Source organism: Gymnodraco acuticeps, unplaced genomic scaffold (assembly GCF_902827175.1).
Source record: "Gymnodraco acuticeps unplaced genomic scaffold, fGymAcu1.1, whole genome shotgun sequence".
Classification (NCBI taxonomy): domain Eukaryota; kingdom Metazoa; phylum Chordata; class Actinopteri; order Perciformes; family Bathydraconidae; genus Gymnodraco; species Gymnodraco acuticeps.
The window spans coordinates 282,916-299,141 of record NW_022992044.1 but is presented as its reverse complement, the minus strand read 5'-3'; the positions used below and the strand labels follow the sequence as shown (position 1 = coordinate 299,141).

The following is a 16,226-nucleotide window of genomic DNA, read 5'->3' as shown; positions in this document are numbered from 1 at the left end:
AAGAAGAAGAAGAAGAAGAAGAAGCTCAAAAGATAAAAGGTATGGGACTTCCGGTCTGAGCGGAGCCATGTGAGGTCGCATTTCTCGAGCTCCTCGCCAGAATCAGAATATTTATATTAGACAACTACCCTCTACACTATATTCAAGCAACTTTAATCTAAACTGTTCTTCCTTGCCTCCGCCCAACAGTTTCATTCGAAATATGTCGTCTTCCTCTCGCAAAAAGGCGTCTGCTGCGCCAGATCCGAAAGCTAATAGTGCTAGCCCGGCTAAAGGTGCTGGGGCAGGGCCCCTAGCTGCTAGCGCAGCACGAGGTGATGAGACCGCGATTCTACGGGCCATTCAATCTCTCAGAGAGGACCTGCTGAAGAATATTGATGACAACGCCGAGATGCAGTCTAAAGAACTACGACGTGAAATAAGCCAACTGAGGGACGAGCTGAGATCCGCCGTTGACCGCGTCAGCAGCCGCACCAAGTGTTTGGAGGACCGGGTCGAGAGCCTGGATACTGCCGCTAATGATCACTCGGACCTCATTACCACTCTCGAACGAGACGTGCAGCAGCTAAAAAAGGACATGAAAATCTTCTCTGACAGGAGTGAGGACCTGGAGGCGCGGTCTAGGAGGTGCAACCTCCGCATCACCGGGATACAAGAAAAACGGGAGGCAGGGAAGAACCCAACTGACTTTGTAGCTAAACTACTCCAGGAAACGCTGGGCTTAGAAAAAGAGCCACTACTAGACATATGCCATCGCACCCTACGGGAACGGCCCCAGGAGGACCAGCCACCCCGCGCCTTTGTGGTAAGATTTCACTATTACCGGGAGAAGGAAGCGACCCTCCGCAAGGCAGCCACGGCCACAGATCCGACAACGTCACACGGAGACAGGATCAGAGTATTCCCCGACTATACCCAAGCAGTCGCGAAGCAGAGAGCCGCCTTCAGGGATGTGAAAGGCATGCTAAGAGGCTGTGATGGTGTCAAGTACGGACTGTGGTATCCCTCGGTTTTGCGGATCACAACGGCCGATGGAAAGCGACACAGTTTCACAGACCCGGGGGAGGCGAAGGACTTTGTTTTGAGGAACGTGGCTAAACAGAGCGGCTAAGATGCTAGGTAAGCTGACTGACGGACTAATGCAGCGCCGGATAGCGGCGTTGCATTTCCCACATGTACGTATATGGGGCTGTGGGCTAGGGCTTGCTACGAACGTTTGTGGTTTTTCTTATTATTGTGTAATTTAAGCCAGCTCGCGCTGCTCATACTAGCCCACATTTTATAACAGCCAGTTGGCTTACAGCCCGCTAGTTCAAGCAACTGCTCTCCTATACTCCTGGGGAGGTTCACGTTTTTCTGGCTCTACTTTTCATTCAACAATCAATACTGGATGTCTGCATATGTTGTCATAACTGGTTAACAAGTATGTTACTTTTACTGAGACCATGTTATGAATGTTCAACTTAGAGGTGTGTCTATATCTATTAGCACAAGGTTTATCTAAAGCTATTGATGGTTCTGGCGGGGCTCGATCTCGCCAGGTAAGCTGTCCACGTTGAGGTGCGAGTATTATCGGGGGCGGGTAGCAGTCCCTCAGTTGGGGAGGGACCAGCTCTTTATTGTGAATGTTGTTTCAATCACTTCAATTACATATGGACCTTCTATTTTAGGTTCTCAATGGTGTTTATGTTCTTATTGCTGTGTGTTTTATTTCAGTTTTTTTAAGGTGACCCATCCCCCCTTTCCCTCCCTTCCTCTCCCTCACCCTTCTGACAGGGGGCTAGATTACTGTCCAAGGTCCCACAATGACCCAGGCAAACAGGGCACCGAGTGTGGGTAAGGCGGCAACTACTTTGGTTAGCTGGAATGTTAGAGGTCTCAATCATCCAGTAAAGCGCAGCAAAGTGTTTTCCCACCTCCAGAAGCTAAAAGCAGACATAGTATATCTCCAGGAAACTCATTTACGTACTTCTGATCACTCTAGACTCAAGCGGGGTGGTTTCTCTCACATTTTCCACTCCAAATTCAACACCAAATATAGGGGTGCAGCGATCCTGATAGTAGGCATGTGCAGTTTGTGGAATCTAAAGTAATTGCAGATACAAATGGCCGCTATATCATAGTGCAAGGTCAATTGTACAACACACCTGTTGTGCTTGCATGTCTCTATGCTCCCAACTCAGATGATGCCGATTTCTTTAGCAATTTCTTCTCTCTGCTCCCGGATTTGAACTCCCATCACCAAATTTTGGGGGCAGACTTTAACTGTGCCCTCAATCACACTCTGGACCGCTCCACTGTCTCCTCTAGACCACTGTCAAACTCAGCTCGAGTGGTGAACTCCTTTGTTGAAGAATACAGGATGGTGGACCCATGGCGATTTAAGAACCCAACATCGAAACAATTTTCATTTTTTTCTACAGCGCAGCAGTCATTCTCCAGAATAGATTACTTCATTTTAGACAAAAAGTTACTCTCTGTGCTTGAGTCCAGTGACTATGAGAGCATTGTTATTTCTGACCACAGCCCAGTGACCATGAAACTTTGTTTTCCAAACCATGTACCACCACAAAGGATCTGGCGTCTAAACCCACACTTATTATTAGATGAAGATTTTATTAAGTATATTTCCACGCACATCGATACCTTTCTTGAAATAAACCGTCAACCAGAGATGAGTATAGGCACTGTATGGGAGGCCATGAAGGCTTATCTTCATGGGGCAAATAATATCATATTCAATCAGTATTAGCAGGAAAAAGACAAAGCGAATGACAGAACTTGTTAATCGGATCAGAGACATTGATAGAATACACTCAACAAAGCCCTCTGCTGAACTGTATAAGGAACGCATTACAGTGCAGGTGGAATATGACTCTCTGGCATCCACCTACGTAGAGGACCTTCATCTGAGATCTAGGCAGACCCATTATGAACACGGGGAGCGGGCCAGTAAACTACTCTCCCATCAACTAAGGCAGTCGGCTACAGACAGTTTAATTGCGGAAATTGGAACGGTAAATGGGGACACCATTTCAGATCAAAGGGGCATTAATGATCAATTTAAGAGTTTCTATGAAGATCTTTATTCATCAGAAGTCTCGGATGACTCTCTGACAACTAACTTTCTAAAGGACCTTAAGCTTCCAACACTGGATCCTGACGGTGTCTCGGCTTTAGAGAGGGACATTTCTAATGAGGAGATAAACCGCGCTATTAAAAGTATGAAAAGTGGAAAAGCCCCCGGACCGGACGGCTTCCCTACTGAATTCTATAAAAAATGTGCTGGCAAACTGACACCTGTGCTGCGCGAAGTATATGCAGAGGCACTCCAGCAGGGTTCACTGCCCCCCACATTAGCTCAGGCGGTAATAACAGTCATCCTTAAAAAGGGCAAAGATCCAGCGAAATGCGACTCCTACAGACCAGTAAGTCTAGTCTGTTGTGATAACAAAATTCTCTCCAAAGCTTTAGCTCTGCGCCTTGAGACTGTTCTGCATAGAATCATCCACCCGGACCAAACAGGGTTTGTAAAAGGCCGACAGTCTTTTGGGAATCTTCGGCGTCTATATAATATAATTTACTCAAATCCAGGACTCTCTCCAGAGGCCCTCATCTCTCTAGACGCACACAAAGCCTTTGATCGCATTGAATTTGACTACCTATTTGCAACTCTTGCTAAATTTGGCTTCGGCCCATGCTTTATCTCCTGGATAAAGGTCCTCTACTCTGCACCTCAGGCAGCAGTTCGCACTAATAATATAATTTCGAAATACTTCCGGCTTCAACGGGGCACAAGGCAGGGATGCCCCCTGTCCCCCCTCTGGTTTGATATAGCCATAGAACCGTTAGCAGCTGCTCTCAGGAATCGGTCAACTTTTACAGGAATTCAGCGGGGAGGCTATACGCATAAGCTGTCTTTGTATGCAGACGATGTTTTACTGTACTGCTCCACTCCGCTTAGGTCCATTCCGGCTGCACTCGATGTAATCACCTCTTTCGGCAAGGCTTCTGGGTATAAGATCAACATGACCAAGAGTATACTCTTCCCCATCAATGAGACTGCGGCCAAGCTTTCATTTAGCAAACTCCCCTTTAAAGTGGCCATTGACTCTTTCACCTACCTGGGAGTGTGTGTGACACAGGACTTTAAAACCCTGTTTAAAAAGAACCTGCAACCAGCTCTGGACAAGGTTAATGAGGACCTGAAGCGCTGGGCGTCGCTCCCTATTTCGTTGGCGGGCAGGGTGAACACCATTAAAATGGTTATTATGCCACGTATACTGTATTATTTTCAGTCAATTCCTGTTTTTATCCCTAAAAAGTTTTTTAAAGACCTGGACAAATATATTTCCACTTTTATCTGGAATAAGAAAATTCCCCGTCTGCGTAAGGCATTTCTTGAGAAGAGAAAGTCAGAGGGGGGTCTTGCATTACCCAATTTTTTACACTACTACTGGGCTGCCAATATCCATAAAATGGCATTCTGGATGAGTCATTTCCGGGAAGGGGGCGGTCCTATTTGGTCTAGCATGGAACAACACTCATGTGAACCACTGGCCCCTGCCTCCCTGATGTGTGCTCCTTTACCACTTAGTAGAAAATATCACTCGAACAACCCTGTGGTCAATAGCTCTCTTAGGATATGGTCACAGTTCAGGAGGCATTTTGGATATAGACAAACTATCTCCTCCATCCCCATAGTTCGCAATCCGGCTTTCAAACCAGCCCTGATAGACTCCGCTTTCCACCTGTGGTCCCGGAAGGAACTTAAGTGTGTTGCTGATCTGTTCTATGAAGGGGTATTCACATCCTTTGAACATTTAGTCAAAGAATATGACATCCCAAGGAATCATTATTTTAGATATTTACAAATTCGTGATTATACAAGAAAACAATTTCCCTCCTTCCCGGCCGCCCCACCTGGTGGATGGATGGAAGACTGCCTTGGCCTCAAACCTTGTCAGGGAGGCTATATCTCAAAGCTATATAATATTATTCAAGAAATCTCTAGCCCCTCCCTTAACCACCTTAAGGGTGCCTGGGAAGAAGAAATGGGCATAGAACTAACCGATGAGACCTGGCGGTCTGCAACTGAGAACATACATAAATCCTCCACCTGTGTGAGGCATGGAGTACTTCAATTTAAAGTGTTCCATCGATTACATCTGTGCAGGAGCAGGCTTGCCAGGCTGTACCCTGAGGTGGATCCCACGTGCCAGAGGTGTCATTGTGCCAGAACTACCCTAGTGCACATGTTTTTCTCCTGTCAGTCCATTGCCCCATTTTGGTCTTCTATATTTGAAACGTTTTCAGTGATGTATGGCCAGAACATACAACCAAATCCCATAATAGCTGTGTTTGGAGTAGCCCCTGAGGGGGTCTCCCTCTCTAATTGCCAGTCACACTCACTTGCGTTTGCAACCCTTCTTGCCCGCCGTATAATCCTCCTCAAATGGAAAGACCGGACTCCACCATCTCACGCCCACTGGGTGAGGGATGTGATGGCACATTTGCAGCTGGAGGAGCTGAGGTATCGTAGCCAGGGATGTGTTAACAAATACTACAAGCTCTGGCAGCCTTTCCTTGACTATTTTAGCAAACTCCCCTGTGCAAATCTGACTGCATGAAGCCCCCCCCCCCCCCAACCTTCCCTTTTAATGTACTGTTTATTTTAGTGGACTGTATTATTTGTTTATTTTATTATTTTATTTCTTTAAGTGCAGCTGTGGGTGTTTATGAATATGTGTATGTGCGTATATACATATATATTATGTGCTTGCACAGTATATGTACTGCAAGGACATTTGTATTTGTGGTACAAATGTACAAATGTACAAATGTAATTCAATTCAATTGTATGATTACACATCTGCATTTTCATGTGCCCTGCATTGTTTTGGTATAAGTGAAAATCAATAAAGAAAGGTGAAATATAAAAGATAAAAGGTATGCACCTGTAACATCTCATTTATTTAAGTAACCTTAACTCCATTGCTGCTTGTTAGCTGCCTGTGTTTCGTCGTCAGTTCAGCAACTAACATTGCAATCATTTCAAACCGTCTTACTTCAGAACGATAATGTGTAGCCCTGCAATAAAAACCTTATAATTATAAACAACCACTATAACCGTTATTGATTTAGTCAACTTCATTTAGTACCTCAAAGGTAATTGTACTGACAAGTCCTTTGTGATTGATGAGTTTGCATCAAAGAAGGCAAGGAAGGTCAGACTGTAGAGGGGAGTTTGGAAGTTGAACTTATGCCTAATTCTGTAAATAAGTTATTTAATGTGTGTTCTGTTCGGTTTGTGTGTTGAAAGATTTGTGCAATTTAGTATTTTCATTCTATAACTTATGTCTTTTTATTTTTGTATGTATATATATTCATGTTTATTTTGTGATACTACTATTTAATTTGTGTAGTTATTTTTGACTCTTTGTTTACACACCTAATGGGCCATCAGCCACAGCTCTCCCACCCCTCCTGTGATCTCTCTTCTCCAGCAGTAAAGTTTAACTGTAGGTTTGTGTTTGCATATGTATGCTGTCGCAGTTCCTGTTGTTTCTATCGCACATTGCCTGTATGAAAGGGTCTGTGCCGGAAATATCAAACATTTAATAAAAGTGAAAAACAGTGAACAAGACTTAAAGATGGGGTAGGTAATTTTGGAGAAACCAGCTCGAGTGCGCTAGAATTTGAAAATACACAACCGGACAGGCAGGTTGGCCATCCAGTTATTTTAGCCGGGCCGGCTCAGATGATTGGTCGTGCTTTTTACAGTACTACGGCTTCCAGAGATGACGTTTTTTTATGGATTTTTTGTCAAAGCACTGAAGATATTCATTGCTATCGGGATGTTAAGAGCATATGGAATATAACAAAAAGTCTATCTCGAGCCGGTTTCTCAAACTTACCTACCCCACCTTTAAGGTATTAATAATTGTCAAAGAATATTTCTGTCTTTACTTCTAGATATTTAACCTTTCTGCCTGTTGACGTTTACGACCAACCCTGACTCGTTATCTCCTTTAAAGAATGTGCTGCTGCACTCATTCTCAGTTTTATGACCGGTCATCTCTCGGAGCCTAACCCCCTGATCCCACCGGAAGCGTCTGCGCTGCGTTGCGCTGCGGCTGCGCCGTGCTGCGACCTCATCCTGCGTCATAACCCACCAGGCGCGTTTCAAACCGTTGCGGAAGCGGAGCGTCGTGTGTGCAGCCTCGCAGTTGTTGTTGATTTTGGAATATTTCCTGGACATTTGTACTTCTACAAGTAAGTAGGCTACGTAGTTAAATGGTTTATGTTTGTGTCTGTTTAAATTGTGTTTATTGTTGTTATTTCCTATTTTGTTGTGTTGTAGACTACAGACAGTTAATAATAATTGTAATATTCCAGTTATAAACGACATGAATCAAAGATGTGTTGTATTTTAGTGGTAAAAAAATATGCATTCATCATCATAATTATTCTATATAATTTACAGTGCCTGTAAACCGGAGGAGAACGCTGGCATGTATTCTCCAACCTGATCTCACCAGAATGCGTGACTCCACCACGACTCCTTAACACCGCATTGCGTGGTGGAGTCACGCATTCTGTTACATTTACGTGTCGGCACCACGCAAAAAACCCCAATGTAAAGTGAATGAGGCTCTTTTGTCGTGGTGCACACACGCATTTCTACAACGTCCCGCAGTGAGCTTTTATTCTATAAAACGTTTTTAAAATCTGCTTTATAGCTTGTAGAAACTCACGGGAGGCTTCTTTTATTTTATTTGTATTCATAATAATTTTTATTTGTCGTCAGAATGTATTATGGTGCATTAGTTACGAATTTTTGTTCTCAAAAAACAGTGCATTGTGTGTAATACAACTGTGATTTTTATTAAATTAGTTAGTTTTTAAGGAAGGCCAGAGCTTCAGCTGGCTCCAATAGATTGTTCCCTTTAATTAACGTTATTTAAAAGATAATGATCATGTCCCCTTTATTGTATTACGAGCGTCCATTCCCATTGGATAACGGAGAATTTTACACCAGGAAGTAAGTACTCTCCTTACTGTCGATTGATTTTACGGTGATATCTGCACTACTCATCAACTCAAAAACACCAGATTATCCTTGTTAATTACACAACATTGATTGGTTTAAATTGTGTACAATGCTTTTGTATTTTTCCCCTTCGATTCGGAGAAACGAATATTTGTTCGGAGTTTTTGGATGGCAGAAGACACTACACTACCCAGAATCCTCAGCTATCGTTTGGGACTACACCATGTGCTTAGCTTGACAAACCCCGTGATCAGTCCTCAAGCTCTGTGATTGGATGTTGGAGTGGCAGTGCGCAAAGTTTACACGGAGCGTCAAAAAGCACCTTGAAATGGAATGAAACCCATCGACGGCACACTATTCAAAACAGGAATCGAACGTGTCCTACCCCCCCCCCCCCCCCCCCCTAGTCGCAGGCTCCTCCAACAGTGCAACACAAACACAATAAAACAGATACACAGAAAAAATAGTGAAATAGTGCAATAAGAGTCTATATACAAGATTGATTGGAATCTGTCCGGTTAGGATGTATTAGAACGAAATCTAAAATGAAAATTGTAAACAAGCAATCTGTATGTAAAAAAACCACCTGTATGTCAAATATGTCTTATATGTCTTAAATGACATGATGAATTGGAAATGGGGGACCCTGATGTAAACAAGACGAAAGTCTTTCTCTGGTCTGCATCCCCTTAACAATTGTATGTTTTGAGCTGTACTGTACTGTACCCAATATACAAGCTGTTAATAAACTTTTCAATCAATCAATCAATCAATCTTTTTATTTTTTTATTTAACCTTTATTTAACCAGATAAAAGCATTGAGATACAATCTTATTTTCAATGCTGACCTGGCCAAGAAGTTAGCAACGTTACACATAACACACACATATAAAAGAGAACATAACTAAGAAAACAAAAGACAAAAAAGCAGTCACTACATTGTGAATATGATATATTAGATAAATAATTTATATGTAGCAGCCAGATGAATGTTATGGATGTTGTTTCAAATATCAGGTGTTTAATAGTCTTATGGCCTGCGGGATGAAGCTGTCCCTGAGTCTGGTGGATGCTGCGGTACCGCCTGCCAGACGGCAGCAGACAGAACAGTTTGTGGCTGGGGTGATGGGGGTCTTTTATAATCCTGAGGGCTTTCTTTAAGGTTAACGTGGTGTTTTTACTGCACTACATTTATTTTAGTTACTTTACAGATTTGGATTAATGATGTGAAATATAAACAACCCTTAAATCAGACTTTAGTTACACCTGAGTAAAATTCAGTGAAGGTGATTGTCAGGTGCCAACAATCAGGAGAGATATTTGATAGTTGGTGCTTGAGAAGACTAAACATTTATCTGCAGATCCGTATAAAGCATATTCATTACTCGTTATTCTCTAATCGTTCATTAAAGACTGTATATAATTGATATTTTGCACATCCCTTTCAAGATTTTCAAAGGTGTATTGACATATCATATACACAACTAAGGTGTAGTTATGCAATGAATGCAAAACTTGGGTCACAGGTTCCTCAACAGTGCATTACAAGACATCTATCAATATGTGTGTACCTCCACCATTAAACTGTCCTATTCTGCACATTTATTATTCTATCTAACATCTTATAAGAATATAATAAATATGTATAATATCGGTTAAAATAAATGCTTCAACATAGTTAACATTGCAGGAAAGTTGATTGTCAAGTTCCAAAACAAACCATGCAATATATTAGACGTTAAGTACTTTGTCAGGCTTAATAAGTATCTGTAGATAGATACCCCCAAAGCTTTTTTCTTATTTAAAAGAAGACCTTAGTCTAAAGTATTCTTTAATGTTTAAATAAAGCCTTAGTTTGTCTGTTTTGCACATCCTCCTATCAGGCACTAAACTGTTTTATTGTAGATATTATTTACAGTATCTTGTTGATATTTTCTATTCTATATTTATATCATTGACCTTCTACTTTCCCACTATTTTGTATGTACTCTTAATATTTAAATGTTTTCATCAAATATAACACATTCAAAAGTGCTTTACAAAAATGAAAGACATTAAGAAAAAGGCATTTTAAACAGTCATTAAAAAGCAACATAATCTACCTGCATTGCAATTACTCCAAACGTGTAATAACGTGCTGTAACCAGTAGGTGGTTTGGGTTAAAAAGCTGTCAAGTTTACAGTGTTAACACAATAAAATATACTGCTGTTTCTGATTTAGTTTACGACGGATATATTTTGTTATTGTTTTGATATTTGTAACACAAAAGCGATGGAAAAAACCCACAGCAACACAGAAAAGATGGTCTTAACAGTCTGACCCAGCGGTCTAGTAGTTAATAAAAAACAATAATATCATAACAAAATATTACTACTAACTTTATTGTGAAATTAAAACAGAACGGTAAAAGAATAGTTTCCGGTCTATTCTGATGCCCGATCTCTGTAGATAAATAAAGAACTACGATAGATGTGTAATATTTAATGCAGCCAAACCATTTATTACAATGCATTCATGTGATGACTTTCAAAGAGTAAAGCAAGCACTGCTGAATAAAGTATGATTTTATCTTTTACGAAACGTTTTTTTTTCATATGGAATGCAGTTGGAGGTCAACCAATCACAGAGCTTGAGGACTGATCACGGGGTTTGTCAAGCTAAGCACATGGTGTAGTCCCAAACGATAGCTGGGGATTCTGGGTAGTGTAGTGTCTTCTGCCATCCAAAAACTCAGAAAAAATATTTGTTTCTCTGAATCGAAGGGGAAAAATACAAAAGCATTGTACACAATTTAAATCAATCAATGTTGTGTAATTAACAAGGATAATCTGGTGTTTTTGAGTTGATGAGTAGTGCAGATATCACTGTAAAATCAATCGACAGTAAGGAGAATACTTACTTCCTGGTGTAAAATTCTCCGTTATCCAATGGGAATGGACGCTCGTAATACAATAAAGGGGACATGATCATTATCTTTTAAATAACGTTAACTAAAGGGAACAATCTATTGGAGCCAGCTGAAGCGCTGGCCTTCCTTAAAAACTAACTAATTTAATAAAAATCACAGTTGTATTACACACAATGCACTGTTTTTTGAGAACAAAAATTCGTAACTAATGCACCATAATACATTCTGACGAAAAATTAAAATTATTATGAATACAAATAAAACAAAAGAAGCCTCCTGTGAGTTACTACAAGCTATAAAGTAGATTTTAAAAACGTTTTATAGAATAAAAGCTCACTGCAGGACGTTGTAGAAATGCGCGTGTGCACCACGACAAAAGAGCCTCATTCACTTTACATTGGGGTTTTTTGCGTGGTGCCGACACGTAAATGTAGCAGAATGCGTGACTCCACCACGCAATGCGGTGTTAAGGAGTCGTGGTGGAGTCACGCATTCTGGTGAGATCAGGTTGGTATTCTCCTACTTGAAAGACTACGGGGGGGTGGGGGGAGGAGAAGGAGCCGGTTTTGGGTGCACCCCCCCTCAACCAGCAAAGGAGACAACAAGGTGATTTTCATCACCTCGTGGCTGAACTGAGGCTGGACAGCCAACGACATCACCAATATTTTTGGATGAGTGCAGAGCAGATGGATGAACTTCTGTCCCTCCTGGGCCCTGAACTGACCAGACAATCCACAAATTTCAGAGCTGCCATAGAACCCAAGCAGAGACTGGCTGTTGCACTGAGGTAAGATGCACATTTCACAGACAATAAATCACTGACCACAAGTATAATAAACGTTTTAATTAGAAACATATCACCCAAAACAACATTTTAAACACCAACATCAAATAACAGCAAATCAACACAAAAAAGGAACTATTTACAGTAAAAACAATATGAATTACAAGTCTTCATATTGAGACCCATCCTGCCATGCAGAGCCACTGTTGGAGAACAGCATGTTTGCGAATGGCCCTGTTGATTGGGCTTGTGGGGGTTGGGGTGTTGGCCGAAGGGCTACTGGCCTGGAGGTGTGAGTGGAGTGTTGTGACGTGGGGGGATGGAAAATTGGCTGCCAATGTTCCTGTGGTTGTGTACTCTCTCTTTCAAAACTATGGAAGGTGTTTAAAATAGCTATTTTTGCCCGATGTTTCCTGTCTATGTCCAGCCTTTGTAGCATAGGCACCAGACTCAGAGCAAAGTAGTATGACTCTTCAAGTGGTGTGGCTGGAGGTTCCTGCAGTAGAGAAATGAGTTGCTCCCCAAGGTCTGTGCTCTGTGGCCTCCTCTTTGTGGAACGCTGGGCCGCCGCTGCTGGTGTGGATCCCTGGGGGCTACGGGACCTAGAGGGCCTCCTCTCTGCAGAGGTTGTGGGTACCAGAGGTGGTGGGGCTGTAGGTGGTGTGGGTGTAGGTGGTGTGCGTGGGCCTGAATATCCAGATGCTGCTCCTGGTGTAGATGCTCTCTCTATCTCTTCTAATGGGGAAGGATTTCCCAAGCTGCTTGTAGAACTATATTAAAAGAAACAACAACATGAAATCAATTAAAATATTTTTTCCTGGGATTAATTTATGCAATATGAACATATTTATGTAATTTAAAATAAACTCTTTCATACCATTTGCAATATATCATGACAAATTACAAAGTTACAAAATTATATAAATAAAAAAATGTGCATACATACCTCTGCTGTACTTATTGTAAGTCGCTTTGGATAAAAGCGTCAGCTAAATGCAATGTAATGTAATATATGGCAAAATGAAGGACATTATGTCTGAATACTTCCTGGCCTTCTGCGAGACACCTGCAGATCCACTTGGGATGGACTTCTTCCGGGTTTTGACGAAAGCACCCCTCAGTGACTTCCATTTCGCCATGCAAACGTCGACTGAAAAAAAGAATAGATTCCGATTAATAAAATGATATCACTTATTAATTCTTTGCTTGTTTTTCCCTTCACAGATACTTGGCTTCCGGGGACTCACTGGTCAGCCTAGCATTCAGCTATCGCCTGTGAGAGACGCTGTCCATTTGGTGTGTGCAGCCATTGAAAAAATGATGATGGAGAGGTTCCTACCCAGGCCAACAGAAGACACGTGGAAGGAGGTTGCACAAGGATTCTGGGAAAAATGGAATTTCCTAAATAGCTTGGGAGCAATAGACGGAAAACACATCGTCATCGAAGCACCACCACGGTCTGGGAGTCAGTACTTCAATTATAAGAAGACTTTTTCCATAGTGCTTTTGGCACTTGTTGATGCTGACTACAGGTTCCGAGTGATTCAAGTGGGGGACTTCGGAAGAACAAGTGATGGTGGGGTGTATGCCGGATCGGATTTGGGGAAAGGACTGGAGGCCAGAACACTTCATGTTCCAACCAGTACCTCTCTACCTGGTGCTGCTCACCTGGGTGAGATGCCATTCGTCATGGTGGGTGACGCAGCTTTCCCACTCAAGCCATACCTGATGAGACCATACCCTGGAAAGAACCTCACTCAACAAAAGAGGATTTTAAACTACAGACTTTCCAGAGCAAGGATGGTGGTGGAAAATGCCTTCAGGCATTCTGGCTTCCAGGTGAAGAATCTTCCATCGTCGCATCAACCTGCACCCGAAAAACGTGGACAAGCTTGTGGTGGCTGCATGCATCCTACACAACTTCCTGCTGGCCCCTGTGGAAAACCAGAGGTTGCTGGATGAGGAAGAGCAGCAGGGAAGACACATGGCACCAGTGAGAAACATGGGAGGAAACTGGGCATCAAGAGAGGCCTGTAATGTGAGGGAGGCTTTCTGCACATTCTTCAACTCTCCTGAGGGCAGTGTGTCTTGGCAGGACAGGATGGTGTGATTACTGGAACACACAAAAGTTACTACACTGACAAAATGATTGAAAGATGTGTTTTTTCATTCCAGAGAATTTGAAAAAGCTAAAAAGTTATAGTTGTTGTACTCCCAAAGACAGGTTATTGTTGCATTTGTAAAAAACTGTTCTTTATTTTTAATATCCTATGTTATTATGTATTTTTTTGATAATACATTTCATAATAAATAGTTTTGTCTGACAAATGACTGCCAAATTATTCTTGTCTGTCCTCACAATTGATCTGACTATAAATACAAGGTTATACTCTGGGTAGTTGTTTTTTCAATGATGTAAAAACATATTACAAATCAAAATGTAGTAGCCCTATATTTGATGAATTACTGTACTATTGTACAATGGCACTTGTGAAATACAATTTCCTGTTTTACTACAATACACCTCAGAGGGAAATATTATTTCTTCATTTTACATTTTTCTGATAGCTAATCTATACTTTAAAATTAATACAAAAATAAATGGAATATTAACATATATTATCATTATAATGGGTTAAACAAAACTATTGATCCCTGGGCAAAATTCACAAGCTAAAGTATAGTTAAAAAAACAGTATATAACAATATATATGATGGGAATTTATGCATGTTTCTACAAAATGTTCTCAGACAGAAGGGTGTCGCTCTGACCAATGTCAGGCAATTATCATATGGATGTTGGGGGTTGTAATTAACATGATGCTTCCCCTTCTGTCTGCCCCATGTGTATTGACTTCAATCCTGTGTCTCATCTGTATGCATGATTGATTCTGTTAAATGCAATAACTCTTTATTAAATAACAACTTTGTTTTAAGCTGTGGAATTTCAAACACAATATAAATACAAAATCATATAATATATATACAGTATATATACATATATAAATATATATATGTTTATATTTGGATATAGGAAATAAGATCTTACTTTCTTGTGAAGTGCAAGTTTACTAATTTTTTTAATGACTTTCACAACATGTTAAACTACTGAATGGCTCTGTACTGTACATACAAGTATTCATTAACTTTAAAACATTAATATTTACCTTCCACTCCAATAACTCCACCGACTAAACACCAGACCTTGTCCTTTCTGACGTTGTCTTTGTAGTATTGATGGGTTATGTCATACAAAATAGTGTGTTTTTCCACTTCGATGATTAAACGCTCTTCGTCCATTTTGGGTGTTGTGTTGTGAAAGGGGTCTGCAACACAAGTTTATTTGGGGGATGGGCCTGGGCCGGATGAACGTTCCACTTCCTGCCTGCGCCGCGCTGCGCCACGTCAAAAATAGGATTCATCCTATATTTTAGAAATTCCTTGCGGCGAGGAGCTTCTGGGACGCTTCGAGCCGCGGCGCAGCGTGTCTGGTGGAATAGCACCCATTGACTAGAGTGGCCGCGATCGCTAAAAACGCCGCAGCCGCAGCGCAACGCAGCGCAGACGCTCCTGGTGGGATTTGGGGGTAAGAGTCAGACAGGTGATTGAGTATTTCCAGATGTTTGGGGATATCTCCAGTGTTCCCAGTGTTTATGCACCATCCCCCAATATGTGGATTAACTCTCTGTAAACTAGTTAAAAGGTGTATCGAGAGAGAGGCTGGGCAGATTTGACATGGCAACCCACCAGGGCAGTCAGAATCTCTGGCTGCTGTGACTTGTGATGTGAATTTCTCCGGCCGATACTTGTAAATAAACATCTGTGTTTGACATCAAAGCTCCAACTCTCCTCGTGTCTCTCTGAGTCCTGACTCTCCATTGCTGCAGAAGTTTCCCATACAATAATAATTAATTATATTTATTCCGTTTTGAATGTACGATTTTTGACTTTGTTTAGAGCAGTGATCTTTTCTTCCTCTCTGCAGCAGAGAGCTAAGCACTGTCAGACCGGACCATAGCTGTAAAGGCAGAGGGGTGTCTCTAGTTCCCCCTCGACACATAGACTGATTCCTTTTTTTGTCCATGTCCGATTGGCTTAGAGCTTTCGCGACTGCAAACATTTTTAAACAAACATTGACCATGTACCGTTCACCACCCCGACAGCTCCCTTTAATAAATGCAGGGCTGTGACTCTCTTTGTTTCAAATCTAGTAATGGCCCATTGGAATGTGACATAACTCTCCCATCCCCCCTCTGTTCTCCAGCATTGCCAGTCTGAAAGGGTCTATGGAAATATCAAACATTTAATTAAAGTTTTAAAAACAGTAACAGGGTCCAAAATCAGAGGTGGAAGAAGTATTCAGATTATTTTCCTAGGTCAAAATACGTATTAGAAATAAATGTCCTGCATTCAAAATTGTCAATTGCCCAAGTGAAAAGTATTTTCATCTGAAAGTAAAATGAATCATTATGTTATTAGT

The 16,226-nt window shown here is 41.5% G+C and overlaps 1 protein-coding gene across 4 annotated transcripts; it reads left to right on the top strand.

Annotated features, from left to right (window-relative positions):
- The first annotated feature begins 386 nt into the window (after nucleotides 1-386).
- LOC117536879 lies at nucleotides 387-13,556 on the top strand. 4 transcript variants are annotated; one of them, XM_034201968.1, is made up of 2 exons: nucleotides 387-1,119; nucleotides 12,971-13,556. In XM_034201968.1, the coding sequence occupies exon 1, from the start codon at nucleotides 392-394 to the stop codon at nucleotides 1,109-1,111; it is 720 nt and encodes a 239-aa protein (XP_034057859.1). In that variant the 5' UTR covers nucleotides 387-391; the 3' UTR covers nucleotides 1,112-1,119; nucleotides 12,971-13,556. The 4 variants fall into 4 exon arrangements, 3 of the variants coding, with proteins under 3 accessions (XP_034057859.1, XP_034057858.1, XP_034057860.1); XM_034201967.1 differs by lacking the exon at nucleotides 12,971-13,556 and adding an exon at nucleotides 5,177-5,948; XM_034201969.1 differs by lacking the exon at nucleotides 12,971-13,556 and adding an exon at nucleotides 1,777-2,714.
- The last annotated feature ends 2,670 nt before the right edge of the window (nucleotides 13,557-16,226 follow it).

What these genes read in the sequence shown, in the direction of transcription:
- LOC117536879 (XM_034201968.1), top strand. Translation starts at nt 392, where the DNA reads ATGCAGTCTAAAGAACTACGACGTGAAATAAGCCAACTGAGGGACGAG.